This window comes from Gymnogyps californianus, chromosome 1 (genome assembly GCF_018139145.2).
Source record: "Gymnogyps californianus isolate 813 chromosome 1, ASM1813914v2, whole genome shotgun sequence".
Classification (NCBI taxonomy): domain Eukaryota; kingdom Metazoa; phylum Chordata; class Aves; order Accipitriformes; family Cathartidae; genus Gymnogyps; species Gymnogyps californianus.
The window spans coordinates 3,719,162-3,734,408 of record NC_059471.1 but is presented as its reverse complement, the minus strand read 5'-3'; the positions used below and the strand labels follow the sequence as shown (position 1 = coordinate 3,734,408).

At 45.3% G+C, this 15,247-nt stretch overlaps 1 protein-coding gene across 1 annotated transcript in view; it reads left to right on the top strand.

Moving 5' to 3' along the window:
• PAK1 (p21 (RAC1) activated kinase 1) overlaps positions 1-10,062 on the top strand; it is a 79,342-nt gene extending 69,280 nt beyond the window's left edge. The window contains exons 12-16 of the mRNA XM_050893074.1: positions 2,807-2,924; positions 3,397-3,496; positions 5,304-5,500; positions 7,008-7,145; positions 9,071-10,062. Of these exons, the coding sequence (XP_050749031.1) occupies positions 2,807-2,924; positions 3,397-3,496; positions 5,304-5,500; positions 7,008-7,145; positions 9,071-9,157 (640 nt within the window). The 3' untranslated portion in view covers positions 9,158-10,062. The remainder of the gene's footprint in view (positions 1-2,806; positions 2,925-3,396; positions 3,497-5,303; positions 5,501-7,007; positions 7,146-9,070) is intronic.
• The last annotated feature ends 5,185 nt before the right edge of the window (positions 10,063-15,247 follow it).

The window sequence follows — 15,247 nt, the reverse complement described above, 5'->3', positions numbered from 1 at the left end:
GCTCGGTGGCAGCTGGCGGGGAGCCACCATTAATTCCACCTCCCTGGATGTTATGTCAGATCTATCAATTATTGAGGTGCCTGGGTCTTGGCATATGCCTTTGGCTGCTCATGGCACAGCTTTGGTTCACAGTGTGGTTCTTGGCTCGCTCCATCCCTTCTGGCTGCGGAGAGATACCAGCTTGCTCCCAGCATGTCCAACCTGAGATTGTCACGCAGGAGAGGTGGAGCCCATTCTGCCCCCATCCTTACAGTCAAGTGGATTTGGGCTGCAGAGGGTGCTACCGCAACGAAGGGAAGCGTTGTGATGTCCAGGGTGACACTGATTTGTTAAGAGGGTGGTGATAAAATCTGGAGAGAGCCTGGTATGGCAGAAGTGATGAAGAAGTAGCAACAGCATAGGGGCAGGAAGGAAGGGTGTGGATGGGGTGGTTTTCAGAGCCCATTAGAAGGTAGATGACCCACAGAGTTGGCAGGAGTGCTTCTGAAAGCAGTTCTGCTGCTCCTCTCTCATTTTGAGGGGCTGCTGTGCAGGCGATACTGATTTTGCTGGAGTCTGTGCTGCCGGGGAAAAAACTGCCAGTGCATCAGCTTCTGTTCTGTAGTGGAGTTGGAGACCTGTCTGCTCCGGGAGCATAGCCCTGAGTCCTTGGGCTCTGTATCCTGAAAGAAAGTCCAGACTCTGCCTCCCTGCGTAGTCTTCAGCATCACCAAACCAAGATACCATCTTTGTCTCCAATATTAAAAGCTCTCCATAACAGTAACATTTCTGTCACACAGCTCAGCCTACAGTTCTTATTTTGGGGGAGTGTTTTCATCAGCTCAGGTGTTGGCACTCTGTCCTTTTGGGGTCAAAGCGTACCTCCTGCCCATTCCTGTGATGTTTCACCTCTGTCTACTTTCCATGCCAAGTTGAGCTGCTTAACTTCTTTGTCCTTCACTGTTGCTTTCTAGCTAATTGTTCCCTAGAACCTGTCCTGCTTTTTGCCTTTGGCTCCTAGCAAATTCACTGTTCCCTCTTCAGTAGGATCAGTGTTTCAAAGCAAAGCAAACATCTGCTTGATGAACTCTAATGCCAGCAGAAGCTTTTAATTAGATTCTCTGCTCTCTCTCTTGACTCATCTGTCCACTCACTTTAAAAATGGGAGGATAGACTGAGAAGGTGGGTTTTCAAGTTTTCAAGCTGATGATTCCTTCCTTCAGGAATGTGTCATCCTGATGTATCTGTCATGGAAGATTGTGTTGATGTTTTTCCAGATGGGCCCAAAAAGGCAGAAGTGGTTGGTGGTTTGGGTTTGTTTGGTTTGGTTTTTTTAAATGAGTTAATGCTGAAGTCTTCGTCCCAGGTCTTCTACTTTTAGACATGAGCATGCACGCTCCCAGCAGAGAATAATATCCCAAATGGCTGAGAAAACTTGCCCTCACCTCAGCTGTCTCCTCCCCATCTTCCTACAGGCCTTTTTGGACAAGACCTGCCCTTTTGGGCTTTCCTCTTTTATCTTAAGTCTTTAGAACTGCTATTGCATCCAGAAAGATATTCTCATTTGCCCTTATGAACGGTTCTGAATTTTTCAGACAAAATCCCAAAGTGTAGTTTAGTAGCGTAAAAAAGATTGAGGTGATTTTCAAATGCATGATGCTTAAAAAGAAGTGTTCTTTCTTGGTTGTTTGTGGGCAGCCATCCATTGTGTCACCCAGGACTGTCCCTGGGCCTAGGCAAAGTAGGCAGTTGCTTAGGACAGCAGGATGCCAGTAGTAACAAAGCAGCGCCCAGCCACCTCTTCTGATGCAAGAGCCCTCAAAAGCCATGCTGTGTGCCAAGTGTCTGGACTGCACGCTTGGACCCACTCCTTGACTAGTAGCTCTTCTTCTCTCCCAGCGGCACCAGGAGTTGTAAGGTCGGTCTCCATCTTAGTCTGGGCCCTTTCCATGGCAGAAAAATTTAGCGTTGCTTTTATGGCCAGGAGACTTGTAGCTTGCTCTCCCACTACCTCTCTCCTCGACTTTCTGCGCTCATCCTTCTCTCTGCTCATTCAGGTTGTGATCAGATCCTCCTGTGTACAGGAAGTACTGCAAGTACCTGGTGCCCCAGTACTGTGTCATGGTTTAATCCCAGTCAGCGACTAAGCACCACACAGCCGCTTCCCCCTCCCCCTCCCAGTGGGGTGGGGAGGAGGAAAGGAAAAACAGTAAAACTCGTGGGTTGAGATAAGAACAGTTTAATAACTAAATTAAAAATAAAAATACACTACTAACTAAGAATAATAATAATTGTAATGAAAAAGAATACAACAAAAAAAAAGAAATAAGAAAAGGCAAGTGATGCACAATGCAATTGCTCACCACCTGCTGACTGATGCCAGAGCTGCGATCCGCCCCTCCCAGCCAACTCTTCCCAGTTTATATACTGGGCATGACGTTCCATGGTATGGAATATCCCCTTGGCTAGTTCAGGTCAGCTGCCCCGGCCATGCTCCCTCCCAGCTCCTTGCACACCTGCTTGCTGGCAGAGTATGGGAAACTGGAAAGTCCTTAACTTAGGATAAGCGCTACTTAGCAACAGCTAACACATCAGCGTGTTATCAACATCATTCTCCCACTAAATCCAAAACCCAGCACTGTACCAGCTACTAAGAAGAGAGTTAACTCTGTCCCAGCCAAAACCAGGACATACTGTTAAATATGCTGCTCAAGCCTCATGGTTTCTCTGCACTTCTAAGATAGCTTTAAAACCCAGTGCATTCTGGCTAAGTAAACGGTGGCATGCTCATACTTACTGATTTGAAAATCTGTTTCTGGGTCTTCAGTTACCTTGTAGGAGAAGAGCTCTGGGTGGTCATGGAATACTTGGCAGGAGGCTCCCTAACAGATGTTGTGACAGAGACCTGCATGGACGAAGGACAAATTGCAGCTGTGTGCCGAGAGGTAAAGCGGCACTCGTGCTCGGAGGGAGCTGTGATTGGGAAAGGGACACGGGCTTTCCACAATTTGTCTCTGGCTCCACAGGAATAGTTGTCTCCAGCTTCTGTAATGCAACAGTCCTTCTTTCAGAGGATGGATTTCATCTGGGAGGTTGTAGCATGCAATCCTAATGCAAGTCTAACGTGTTTCACCCTAGAGGGAGGACTGGAGGGCAAAATGGAGTTGGAATCCCCTTGGTTATGCCTGTTCTCCAGGTCTTTTGGGACTAACTTGTCCTGTTAGGACCTGCTGACCCCAGTGGGATATCTCGCTGTAGCCCTGCACATACTGAATATATGAAAGACACTAAGACACTCTAAGACACTAAGCCCTTGCTATTCAAAATGCATGTTGTTAGAGTCCGTTAGTTGGCTAATTGTGACTGGTGAATAATTTCATGCACAGTAAGAATATCTTAATTTTTTTTTCCCCCCAGTGTCTCCAAGCTCTGGAATTCCTCCATTCAAACCAAGTTATTCACAGAGACATCAAGAGTGACAACATCCTGCTGGGAATGGATGGCTCTGTCAAACTAAGTATGCGGGGGGCATTGCTGGTGGTGACTTGAGTTATCAGCCCAGGCCTGTTATCTGCTCTGGGCCAGGCCTATTAGGGAGATGAGTGTTTGAGGTGCTTGATGCTGTGGCAATGAAGAGGCTGTAGAAATGCTCCTGTAGGTATTTGTGTGGCATTGGTTTTAATGGAGATTGGCAAGCATGAATCCTTGTGAACTGATACCAGACTCGAAGTGAGGTTTGGGGTTCATTTAGCTTTGGGCCATCTGTTTTTGTGGACTAAAATAACAGTATTTTGATGCTCTCCAGTCTAGAAAGCTGGGTTTGAAGGTGTAGGGCAGAAGTCTTTATTTGTGAGCAATCTCTTCAGTCTGGAAAATACTGCAGGTACTTGAGGGGCAGGGGGAGTGGAGGCAGAATTGAAAACTGTGTAACTAGAAAACATTTAGTCTTACAACACCAACCCAGACTGGACTCTAAATGTTGTTTCCTCTTTGTGTTATCACCAGTAATGAAGACCTTGAGACTGTTCTGCCCCTTGAGTGCTAAGGTAGCTGCTGTGCTTGTCATTGTCCATGCAGAGATAAGTCTGGAAACTAGTGAATGATTATCTTCCACCTATAGCTTTAACAGAATTGTGCTTCCTTTCTCTCTCTCTCTCTCTCGGTTCTGTTGGCTAGCACCCAACAGGCATAAATAAATCTATTTTTGTTGGCAGTGACAGCAGATATGACTCAAAATTCACACAGTGCAGATATGCTGAGTAAGAAGGTGGGGGTTTTTTGCACATAATTGCTTTTTAGACTAAAGCTGTACTTTGGTACAGTCAGATGGTACAGTGTTAGCGATGAATAGCTGATCAGGGCCAGAGTGCTCTGTTCTTATGGAATAACTTCTTTGAGCGCAGTATGCAGGTACTGGGCTGTAGTTTAAAGTTAGAAAAGTCCCTGTGGATATGATGCAGTAACCTTCTGGTCCTGAGCTGCTTATTGGCTCTGCTCGAAATTTGCTCTGTTTATGAACCATATGTACCTTTCCTGGTTGTTGCCCTTGATGAAAACTCAGCTAGGGATCAGTTTAATTTTCATCATTCTGCCTAAAATTAGACCTGCGGTGCCATAGGGGGTCAAGATGGGCAGTGCATCTTGCTGTGTTGATTCTGCTGAGCTCACAAGAACAGAATTAGTTTTCTTTTGGTAAGTCAAATACAAATAAGACATAGGACCCAGCAATCTTTGTGTGAAGGCTCTCCTTCTTTCTGTCTCTTAGAAGAAAATAATCAGTATAAATTTAGGTACTTTAAATGTATTCTGAACACTGTTTGCTCTGTAAAAGCAAATCTTGTTTGAGATGATACATCTACTGGGGAAGTTATATCTCTGGGACTGAAATTATCACCAGACAATACAGTATGTGGGTTGGGGGGTGTATCTAGATCAGACTGTGCATTAATTTCTATTTTCACATACCCAGGAACAGTCTTTAGATCATATATTACATAGTGTATTACAGCTGCATAATGCTGCAAACACAGTCAAGTGTCTCAACGTCCATATACAGTTATTTCCTGATCCCCATCGTTCACATAGACAAGTCAGCAGCTCTGTAATCCTCATAGCCTCAGTGAGTCAGATTTAGAAACTTACTTCTCAACACCGTCTTCTGTATTAGCCACAAAACCACCTCTCCTTTCACAGTTGCAGCAGCAACGTACCAGACGGCGCAGCAGGGTAACGTGTACTACAGCTCTGGCATCAGTAAGCGTTGGTTTTGGAGAAACTTGCTGATGTCTAAGTTTGTTTCTTTCCCCTCCTCTTTAATTTTCCAGCTGACTTTGGCTTCTGTGCCCAGATCACTCCTGAGCAGAGCAAACGCAGCACCATGGTGGGGACCCCGTACTGGATGGCACCTGAAGTGGTGACACGGAAAGCGTATGGGCCCAAAGTGGATATCTGGTCGCTGGGGATAATGGCCATCGAGATGATCGAAGGAGAGCCCCCCTACCTCAATGAGAATCCCCTGAGAGTAAGCGAGTATCTCTTGCCCTCAGATCTTCGCTAAGCCTGCTGGTGAAACTAGGCTCTAGAGGAGGCAGGTGAATCATCCAGTGCGGTTTCACCACCTGCAGTCCTGTATCTCCTTAGATGTTGTAGTGAGAAGATTGAGATAGTTTTAGTTAAAAGCCATAGTTTCCTCTGGGGTAGCAGAGGTGCGGGTTCTTCCTGTGCAGACCCCCTGGTCAGCTCTGATGAGTTAGATCATGTACACTCATAATTTCCCACTTTCTGGAGATGCTGATATAGGCAGAAAGAGTACCTGATGGCACCAAAGCAGCTGACTTCTTGAATCCTTGTGCCCTGTGAGCAGGGAAGAGTTCTCCTTAAGTTAAAAAATATGACATGTTACTGTTCTATAAACGGAGCTTTTTCCTGCTGGCGGATTGTTCCTCCTTGCATGCTCCAAATAAAGCTACAAGCTTAATAAGCCTTTCGACAGGGCTTAAGCCTCCTGACGTCTTTCCCTTGTTTAGTTTTTAATGAAAGGGGAGATGCTGTCAGTTTGTAGGGACGTAACTGCTCTTAATATAAGCCAGGTCTATGGCTTCTCCCTCAGCTACACAGGATGAGGGGATCTAGAAAAATTCTGTTTAACTTTTGTCTCCATCTCTTGCACTGGAAGTGATTTTTGGGAGAGAAGAGCAGCAGCAGAGAAGAGCGAAAGGAAAGAAACTGGGTGTTGGGTTAAACGAGGGTGGCTAAGTAACAGTACTTTGGCCTCGTTTAACTCAACTTCTGCCAATTCCCAGGCTATCAGACTGCTCCCATGGGATGTGCTGAGTGACATGCTCAAAAGGCCTCCATATTAACAAGTCTTTGACAGATTTCCGTTTCCTTTGAAAATCCATCCAGGAAGTTTCTTGCATGAAACCCTGAAATGGATGAATTCTGAGCTCCTTGGTTCTCAGGGGTGTGTGTGTGTGTGAATGCTTCGTCCCCAAGCAGTAGCAAAAACTGCTTGTTTCTGCAGGATGTTAAAAGCTGCTTGAGGGTCTGCTGGAGATCTTCTATAAGGAGCCAACTGCATCTTTATAGTATTGACTTTTTAGGCCTTGTGCATTCAGGCAAAGTACTGACGGAACAAAATCTCCTATTTATTCAGGGGTACCTTCCCATGAGGATATAGTTTTTGCAGGAGTCTAGCACTGGTAGAGTCATGCCAGTTAACTTCCCTATGTAAACACGGTCTGGAATGTTGTTTTTGTCCTCCTAATCCCTTGAGAGGGCTGCAGGATCCAAACCCAGATTACGAGGGTAAAACAATAAAGGATTGGATCCCATCCACATAAAAATAGGGCTGGCAGCTATTCTGTTTGCTGAAACTTAAGCATTGATTAGTCACCCTGATAAGGTGGGGATTTTTTCCTCCCCATTGAATTGGGGGGAGGGGCAGGAGAAATGGGTGTCTCTGTAATCCAGAGATGGAGTCTAACCTTCATAACCTCCTGTTTCTTTGGTGCTTGTTTTTACTTTAGGCCCTGTATCTTATTGCTACTAACGGGACTCCAGAACTGCAGAATCCAGAAAAGCTTTCACCCATATTCCGAGACTTCTTAAATCGCTGTCTTGAAATGGATGTGGAAAAGAGAGGTTCTGCAAAAGAGCTGCTACAGGTAGGTGATGGGGAACAGGGCTGAATCAATGTAATCATGCAATCCCGAGTGAGGCCAGGCTTACGGTGAGATCTCGTTTGGGGTCTTAAATACTGCATCAGCTGAAGGCACAAGCACAGCTAAGGTAACCTGCTAGGGGAAAAAAAAAAAACAAAACAACCCCAAAACCTAAATCTATAATAAAGTGTGAACAGACTACTCCCTTTTTATGCTGTACTTGCTACTAGCAGCAGCTGTGCAGCGTGTTCTGTAACCAACCTCAAATAATAGCTGTGCCCCAGGCCTGCCAAATGCTGAGCCCCTTAATTCCCGTGGCTTCTTCACACAGCTGGCCATGACATCTGTATGTGTTGTCATGGTCTTGCCATGCTTGTTCAGATTTGGACAGCAGGAGGGCTTCTAGCTGTCGGATGTTCTGGTTGTCTCCCTTCTGGTGGAGGGACCACAAAGCTCTTTGGAATATGCATGCCTTGCATTAACTGGAGCAGTTTGACGTTACCACGTTTTGGCAGATACTACTCCTTACAGAGGTGATGGAACAAAGCTTGTGAGATATCTTAATCATAGAATGGTTTGGGCTGGAAGGGACCTTTAAAGATCCTCTAGTCCAACCCCCTTGCCCTGAGCAGGGACATCTTTCACCAGACCAGGTTGCTCAAAGCCACATCCAGCCTGGCCTTGAACACTTCCAATACGGGGCATCCACAACCAGTCTGGGCAACCTGTTCCAGTGTCTCATCACCCTATCATCAGTTATTTCACTGAAAACCTGGTGTCTTAGTCTGCACTCCTGGTGAAAGGGGAGGGCCAAGCTGCCAGGCTTTTTACCGACATGGATGAGAGGAGTGGTTCATGTGTTCCTTCTGTCAAATTTGCCATGGGGGTGGAAAATGTAGCTCTTTGTAAAATAAATCTGTGATCAGGGGCACTCAGACCTCAACTGTGAGACAATTCCCTTTTATGTTTTCCTTTCTTTCTACTAGTTTGTCTAGTGGATTCAGTTTTGGATGTGTTGCTGCCCTCTGAGACTGTAATGAAGCATTAATCACTGGCAGAATGGCAGTAGTTGAAAGATCACTTTTTCTCCTGGACTTTCCAGCCCCGAAATATCAGAGAGCAGTAATGTTCTGTTCCTTGGAGCAGGAGAACATTTTGACTGTAACATTTCTGCCTGTTTTTAACTACCTTTTAGCCTCTGATTTTTTTTTTTTTTTTTTTTTCTCCCCCCCCATCTCCAAAGCATGTTGCCTCGGGTGATTGCTCCCTTCTGATGCTCAGAAGTCCTGTGGGATATAGTTGCATTTTGTTTTCAGAACAGCTTGTGGACTTGCCCTACATGCCTTCACTCTCACCTGAGAGCTATTTTGATAATCAATATTGTTTTACTTAACAGAGCACCTTGTATAGGAGACTGACTGAATGGTTCTGTGTTGCAGGCTCTGTGCTGCTCTCCTAAATTCCAGCTGCTTTGCAAATTTCTAATATTCGTAGAAGGCCAAGGCAATGCTTTCGCCAGACCCGTGATAACAGGGAAGAGAGAAATGAGAGGTGATTCCTGCAGGAAGCCCTGTGCCTTGTGTTTGAACTGCACAGGTTGTTTTTAGTGCACCTTCCTTCCACACAGAATTTCACTGTAGATTTTGCAAGACTTTGTAATTCCCTAGGGGAATTCGCTGAGTTTTGCTTGGCCTTCAACATGTACAAACACTGGAGAATTTAGCATGTGTTGGGTGCAAATCTGTTCATCACTTCAGGCAAGCCCCAAAAGTTTGTGGTGGTAACAGACCTTTTGGTTTCACCTGTTCAGAGATTAGAGTAGGTTGTTAGACTTCGTATGGGTCTAGGTGCCAATATTTTGAGTAGCCACCAGACTTGTGGGGCATGTTCTGAAAAATTTAACCCTTTTTCTTTTTTCTTCTTCCTAGCACCAGTTCCTGAAAATTGCTAAGCCTCTATCTAGTCTCACTCCTCTGATTATTGCAGCTAAAGAGGCAGCCAAGAACAACCATTAAAGTGATGGAGTCAACACAGTCGTCGTGTCAAGACTTCTAGATGTTCATTTCAGAGACTGAATTACCTGCCCCTCTCCCCTTCTGCTCCTCCTTCACAGGGGTGTCCTTAAAACTTCCATCTGCCCTGAAGGGTGGCAGAGGTATTGTCCGCTGAATGTGGAAGGGCAGGCAACAGGGACGTTGCTGATCTTGCATCGCGAACTGTCTTTCCTTCCTCATGATGGGGGTGAGAGGGGAAGAGTATTTTGTATGGTTGAGAAGATCTTTCTGAGAATATCTGAACCTGACCTACACGTAGCGAAGCCAGTTTGTTTTCATATTTCTTACTGTGTTTATTTTTAAAAATAATGTGGAGCCTTAGACCATGTTTATCTTAATAAATTAAATCTTTTGCTGGCTGGACTTTTCCTGCTTCTGGCAAGCTGCTATTACACCACGGAGGCTGCTCTGTGCTTTGGATGACTTGAGGAGGGAAGGAAGCAGGCAGCAGAAATGTGAACAGCTGTAACAACTGAAAGGGGAATGAGGGTGTGGATACGCATCCCTCCTACAGCACTGCTGGATGCTTTGAGGGAGCGTGGAGAAAGCCCCTGTGTGCTTCCTGCAGCCGTTGGAGTACTTAATTCATGAGTGATCTTTTTGCCAAATTGTGTGAATTGGGGGCCCCCCCTCCCCCTTTAGTTTCAACTCAACTAGTTAAACAAATCTCAAACATTTCTGATGTTCTAGAAGGTAAATCACAGGAAAAATTGAGAGAGAGCTCTTTTAGGGTTATTTTATCAGCGCTGTGAGGCTTCTTAGAGACCCTTGCCCTGTATGATAAAGCAAACAGAGCAATTACTGTTATAAAGATAAGATTTGCCTGCAAAATGATGTTAAACTCTTCTTTCTTAGAGCAAGTCCAATGGAAAACAAACTGATCGTGGATGCTGCTTTCTTGGAGATGTGGGGACGTTAATTTTTTGAAATGCTAGTCGTTTCTTTATGCTACTGATTCCTTTGGTTGCTAATAGTCTGTAAAACAACAGGAGACCTGGAACTACTAGAGGGATTGGTTGTAAACACTGGGTTTATGTTCAACTGTATACTGATTTTTAATAAAATGACTGCTGCGTTTCTTAACTTGGTGCTGAGGGAGGACTGGAGAATTCACGGTCACCAGACAAGTCTGTCAGATGGGATTATTGTTCATATCGTCACCGGGTGCTTGAATGCGTTGGATGAAGTAATATAACCTTGTCTCTTAGCCCTTCTTCTGTAGCCCTTTGGGATAGCAAGTGGCTCTCAAGGGAGTAACTTTACACATAGAGAAAATGGATAAAGTTCTGTATTATAACTGGGGGAGCTGCTTTCTCTGTACTACTTTGGTCATTTATGGGGTGAGTTTAAACCCATTCTGGAGTAACCTCTCCTCTCTCTCCAAAGCACTTGTGTTGCACCGAAACTCATTCCTGCTTCTTGCTGAGACCTGCTGCTGGCTCAGCCCTTTCTTCCCTGCACCTGGGTTTTAATTCAAATATATTTTTCCTCTTCGCTCCACAATCCATGACAGCTCTTATACTAGTTTTACCGGGTGTAGATAGAGTTCGTGAGGTCTTTTGCTTCTGTGGTGCCTTCTCCCATCCTTTGTGCTCGAGGGTGGTCACTGTTTGACACAAGGCTGAAGTCTGAAGTCCATTGCCAAAATCTGCAGCCTCTCTCCCTTTCTGTATATGTATTTCATCTCCCTGTAATATTAAGAGTTTCCCCTCGCAAAGCTTGTATCCAAGGATCAATTCCTTGGGCAAAACAGTAAAGCTGCCAGCCTGGAGAGGGATATGATCTATTGATCAGCTCCTCTGCTTGGAGCTTAGGCAGAGATTGTGAAATGGAAGGCCACTAGCCTTGAATAATTCCCTTTGATAAGGACTGTGTTTATATTTCCTCTGGAAGACTCAAGATGGCATACGTGGGAAGAAAGGAATTAGGGGCTAGATCTCACTTGATCTAAAATCTCATATGGCTCTGGTCTTACAGCTTTGGCAATTGACTTTTTTTGACAGCGCAGGATTAAATCCGATCCACAAATGTATTTAATGTTTCTGACTTCTCTTTAACTCCCTTCCCCACTCCATCCTCTGCATCCCATTGAGATGAGAACCTTAATGCAGATATGCCCTGTCTGAGCACGCACGTGAGCTTATTTTTCTGCAGCAGGATTTCTGCTGAATTTCCCCAAAGAAGGTAGGAAAGGTTATTTGTATGTGTTTAAGTTGCTCTTCTGGATTCTCTATTGCATAATGGAAAGGAATCAACATGAATGACTGTTCATCCCTCCTCTTACGCTGGTGATGTGCTTCTGTCTCATTGACTTCCACTTTGGATTGGTCCTGCCTGGTTTCTGTTAGCTGCTTGAGAGGGGGTTTGCCAAAAGCCTTTCGTTCTCCGCTGGGAAGCTGCAAGGCTGTGACCATAGACGTGTGTCATCTTGTCCCAGGCTTTTTTTTTTTTCCCCTGCCTGTGATGGGTGGGAAAAGGAGGCGACTGCTATGGTGTGCCTGGACCTAGTTTCAAGCTAACGGGCATGTCATGATTTTATGTTTTCAGAAAAATCTTAAAAAATTTTGTAACTGCCTTAAGCTTAGGAGAATGGGATTTTGTTGTTGTTGTTCTGAGATACATCCTTTCCTCCACTCGCTCTTCATCGGTGCATCACCCAGCATCAAGCATCCCCCGCTGTCAGCACCTGTGTTAGCTTTTGTGGAGCCAATTACAGCACCTTCCTGTCTAAAGAGCTCTTAAATAGTGACTCTCTGACTTAAAAATGAATCTTGGGGGCTTTTTTTTCTGAGAACATCTTGACTCTTGTGATTTGAAAGCGACTCCAACTAGAGAACTTCTTTGGTGGCTTTGCTTTTTTTTTTTTTTTTTTTTTACATACTCTATGAACTGATTCGCCTGAGTTGAAACCATTTTTGATCACAGCCCTTAATTATTTATTTGCCTATTAATATTGAAGTCTCTCTTCTATATCAGATGAGAGACTGTTTGAGTATCCTTTCAGAAAATTGGCTTCCTTTTTGAGGGATCTCAAGCAATCCTATACCAGAAATTACGTAACATGCTACAGCTTACAAAGGGCTTGGTGGAGGGAGAGGCTAAAACTCATCTTTTCCAAAACACAGGAGATTGTCTTATTTAAGAAGCAACTAGTAGCTTTGACAAGACACTTCCTATATTTCAAGAATGGGCATTGATTTGTATTACTTTACCTCTAGGTTTTCTTTAAACAAATGATTGATTTGGAGTTCACCGGGGCCAAGAGTTAGTGTGTGAGAGGGGTACGCAGACCCCGTGTGCCTTGAAGAAAGCAAGTTTGTGATGCTGAGAGTATAGAGCCAGGGCAGGGATGGAGGGGACGGCAGAACTTGCTAGTTTAGTTGCAGCAACGATAGCACACCTTTAACCATCCCTAAAATGTCTTAATTGAATGGACTTGTTTTTAAAGAACATAAATCTGACTGATAAGTCGTTACGGGCGCTTCTCTAGACAGGCATTATGCTCCTACCAAACTGCGTTCCCCTTTTAAACAAAAGGGGTGCACGGTTTTCTCCAGCAAGGAGGCTCCTTGAGAAAGGAGGTTTCCATGGAGACACTTACTTCACTTAAACGATCCGGTAAGGGCTTGAGAAGAGGCTTGGGGGGTAAACACCACATCGACACAAAAGCCACTATTTTGCAAAGCCACTATTTTGCAAAGCCACTGGGGTTGCCGCAGTGTTTTGTTTCCGACTTGATGCCCCTTTTCAGGGGCCTGGTTTTGAAAAAGTGCCAAAAAACGTTGCCTGGTCGGAAATGCGAGGTGTGTAAAAGGCTGTCGCTTCTTAGCCGAGATCTCTGTTAGTATCCTAATCCATCTGTCTCTCGAAATGCTGCAGGTTGGTGTAAGTAGGGCACGTTTGCAGCACAGTACTGCGCAAGAACGGATTGCAATGGCCTGTAAGTAGGTACTTGCTTCCTTGAAGCCTACCATCCTTGGCTGACAGTAAAATTGGTCCAGACCAAAGTCCAAGAGTAATATTTGTTTGAACCTCATTACTAATTAAGAGCTTGCGTAATCCATTTGTGCAGTGGATGACGTTGTTCAACGTTAAATTATTAAAGGTGAAGTCTGTTTCTCCATTCATCTTCCCACCATAAAATAACGGGACTTTTTAATGGCTTCGTATTTCAACAGTAATAGCCTGTAGATGTATTTTGGGGTCGTAAGCCCAACTGGATCAAGCGTATGGATAATTAATGCTCTAGGATCTCATCGTTTGTTGCTAATGACAGCTCACGATGTCAAAGATGGGATCTTAGAGAAGCCGCTGCCAACTTTGACAGAGAATAGCCGATGGTAACGAAACTGCAATGCGGATGGGAGCGGGACAGAAACTCGCTGCCAAAATGGATGCCTGCAGAGAAGTGGTGGGAAGAGCTAGAGAAGAAGATGGAGTTGGTCCAAGGGGTGCTGGGGTAGGATGAAGCAAAGGTTAAAACTTCAATTACACGATTACTGAGGAAATTCAGGGAGTGCCACAGCAGCCTGCTGCATCTCAAGGCAGCAGCATCTCTGAAGGAGGAGAGCAGAAAGGAGCCTGGGAAAGGAAAAGATTCTGGGAGTGGAGACTGGAGCAGCAATATGGCTTTGAGTCCCAGCCCGTGCTAAGAGAGCTGGAGCTAATCCAGGAGGTTCGCAAAAATGACAAAATTCAGCTGAAAACGGAAAGTGGGAGCTAGAGCGGAGGAGATGGCCTTGGTGTGCCAAGGAACTGAAGAGAGAGGCCAGATTTCACGGGTATGTGAAACGGCAGAAGCAAATTTAACGCAGGCTTCTGTGGATGACAAGCGGCTCGCTCCCTGTTGCCTTGCAGCGTTGGTACGGCACCTTTTCGCGATCAGCACTGCTTTGAGATCGTGTCAGCAGCCGCCGGGCTTTGGCCTCGTGTTTGTAAAGAAGACTTTTTGCTCTGCACCTACTGATTTCTGACTGCAGCTTTCATCTGTTGGCAGATGTCTTTGTGTCGTGTCCCACCTGGAAATATAGGGGCTGTTGCCATTTTAAAATCAGCCAGATAATGGTGTTTCTCTTCTTACTGCCTTGGCGCAACCCTCCTGTAGTGCCGGGTTTGTTTAATGCGCGAGGTCAGCTCAGCCGTTTTAAAAATAAAACTGAAACCTTAAATAAAACCTGAATGAATGAATTGGTTCTCCTTCACGGGCTGTTTCAATGACCCTTGCAGTGACAGTAGAACTGAGCAGGGGTGCTTAAAGGAGGGGTTGTGTTTCTGTGATCTGTCTTAGATTAATCAGATTTTATTTGATCAAGCAAAGTGACTACGCTAAAAGCTGTTGCAGCAAGTGTGATTTTTACCGCTCAGATGTAGTTAATGCTCTGACAAACATCAGTCTGGAAGCAGGATCTAGACCACGGCTTGAGGAGGAGGTGACCGGCGAGGGAAATTGTTGCCTCTTGGATGCTTGTTTTCTCCCCACGTAGAGCTTGGTGTCTGAGGCTCCTGGTACGGAGGAGGAAATCAGGGGAGAGTTTGGGATAGGAACCTACAACCACCTTCCCCGGCATCGCTCTCTCTTGTAGGATCAGTAGGATGAGGCTGATGACAAGAGCAGAAGTTTATCATCGTACGTACTTGTTTACACAAGGGCCTCGTTGCGGGGGGGAGCAGGAACATCATGATTTGTGGAGGACACGTGTGCCGCCAGAACCCTCCTTCTGCAGTTCACCCCCTGCTTTGTAAAACATCTGGCCTGGATGTTTTACTCTGAAGTCCGAGAAACCCAACCCAGTGCTGAGAGGACTTTCTGAGCTCAGCCTCTGAGAAACTTGGAGGTAAGCGGCACTGGGAAGCTCTGCCAAGCTCTCGTGACTCAGCTGGATGCTCAGCCAGATTTGAGAGAGGGCGCTGGAAGAAAAGGGAACACCTTGCACGGGGGACTTAACATAACCAACTAGAATAAGGCAATTGATGTTACTTCATAAAATCCCCTCTGCCCAGAACAGATGCTCTAGCTGAAGACTGCTTTCCACCAGCTCTTTTTCAGGAAAG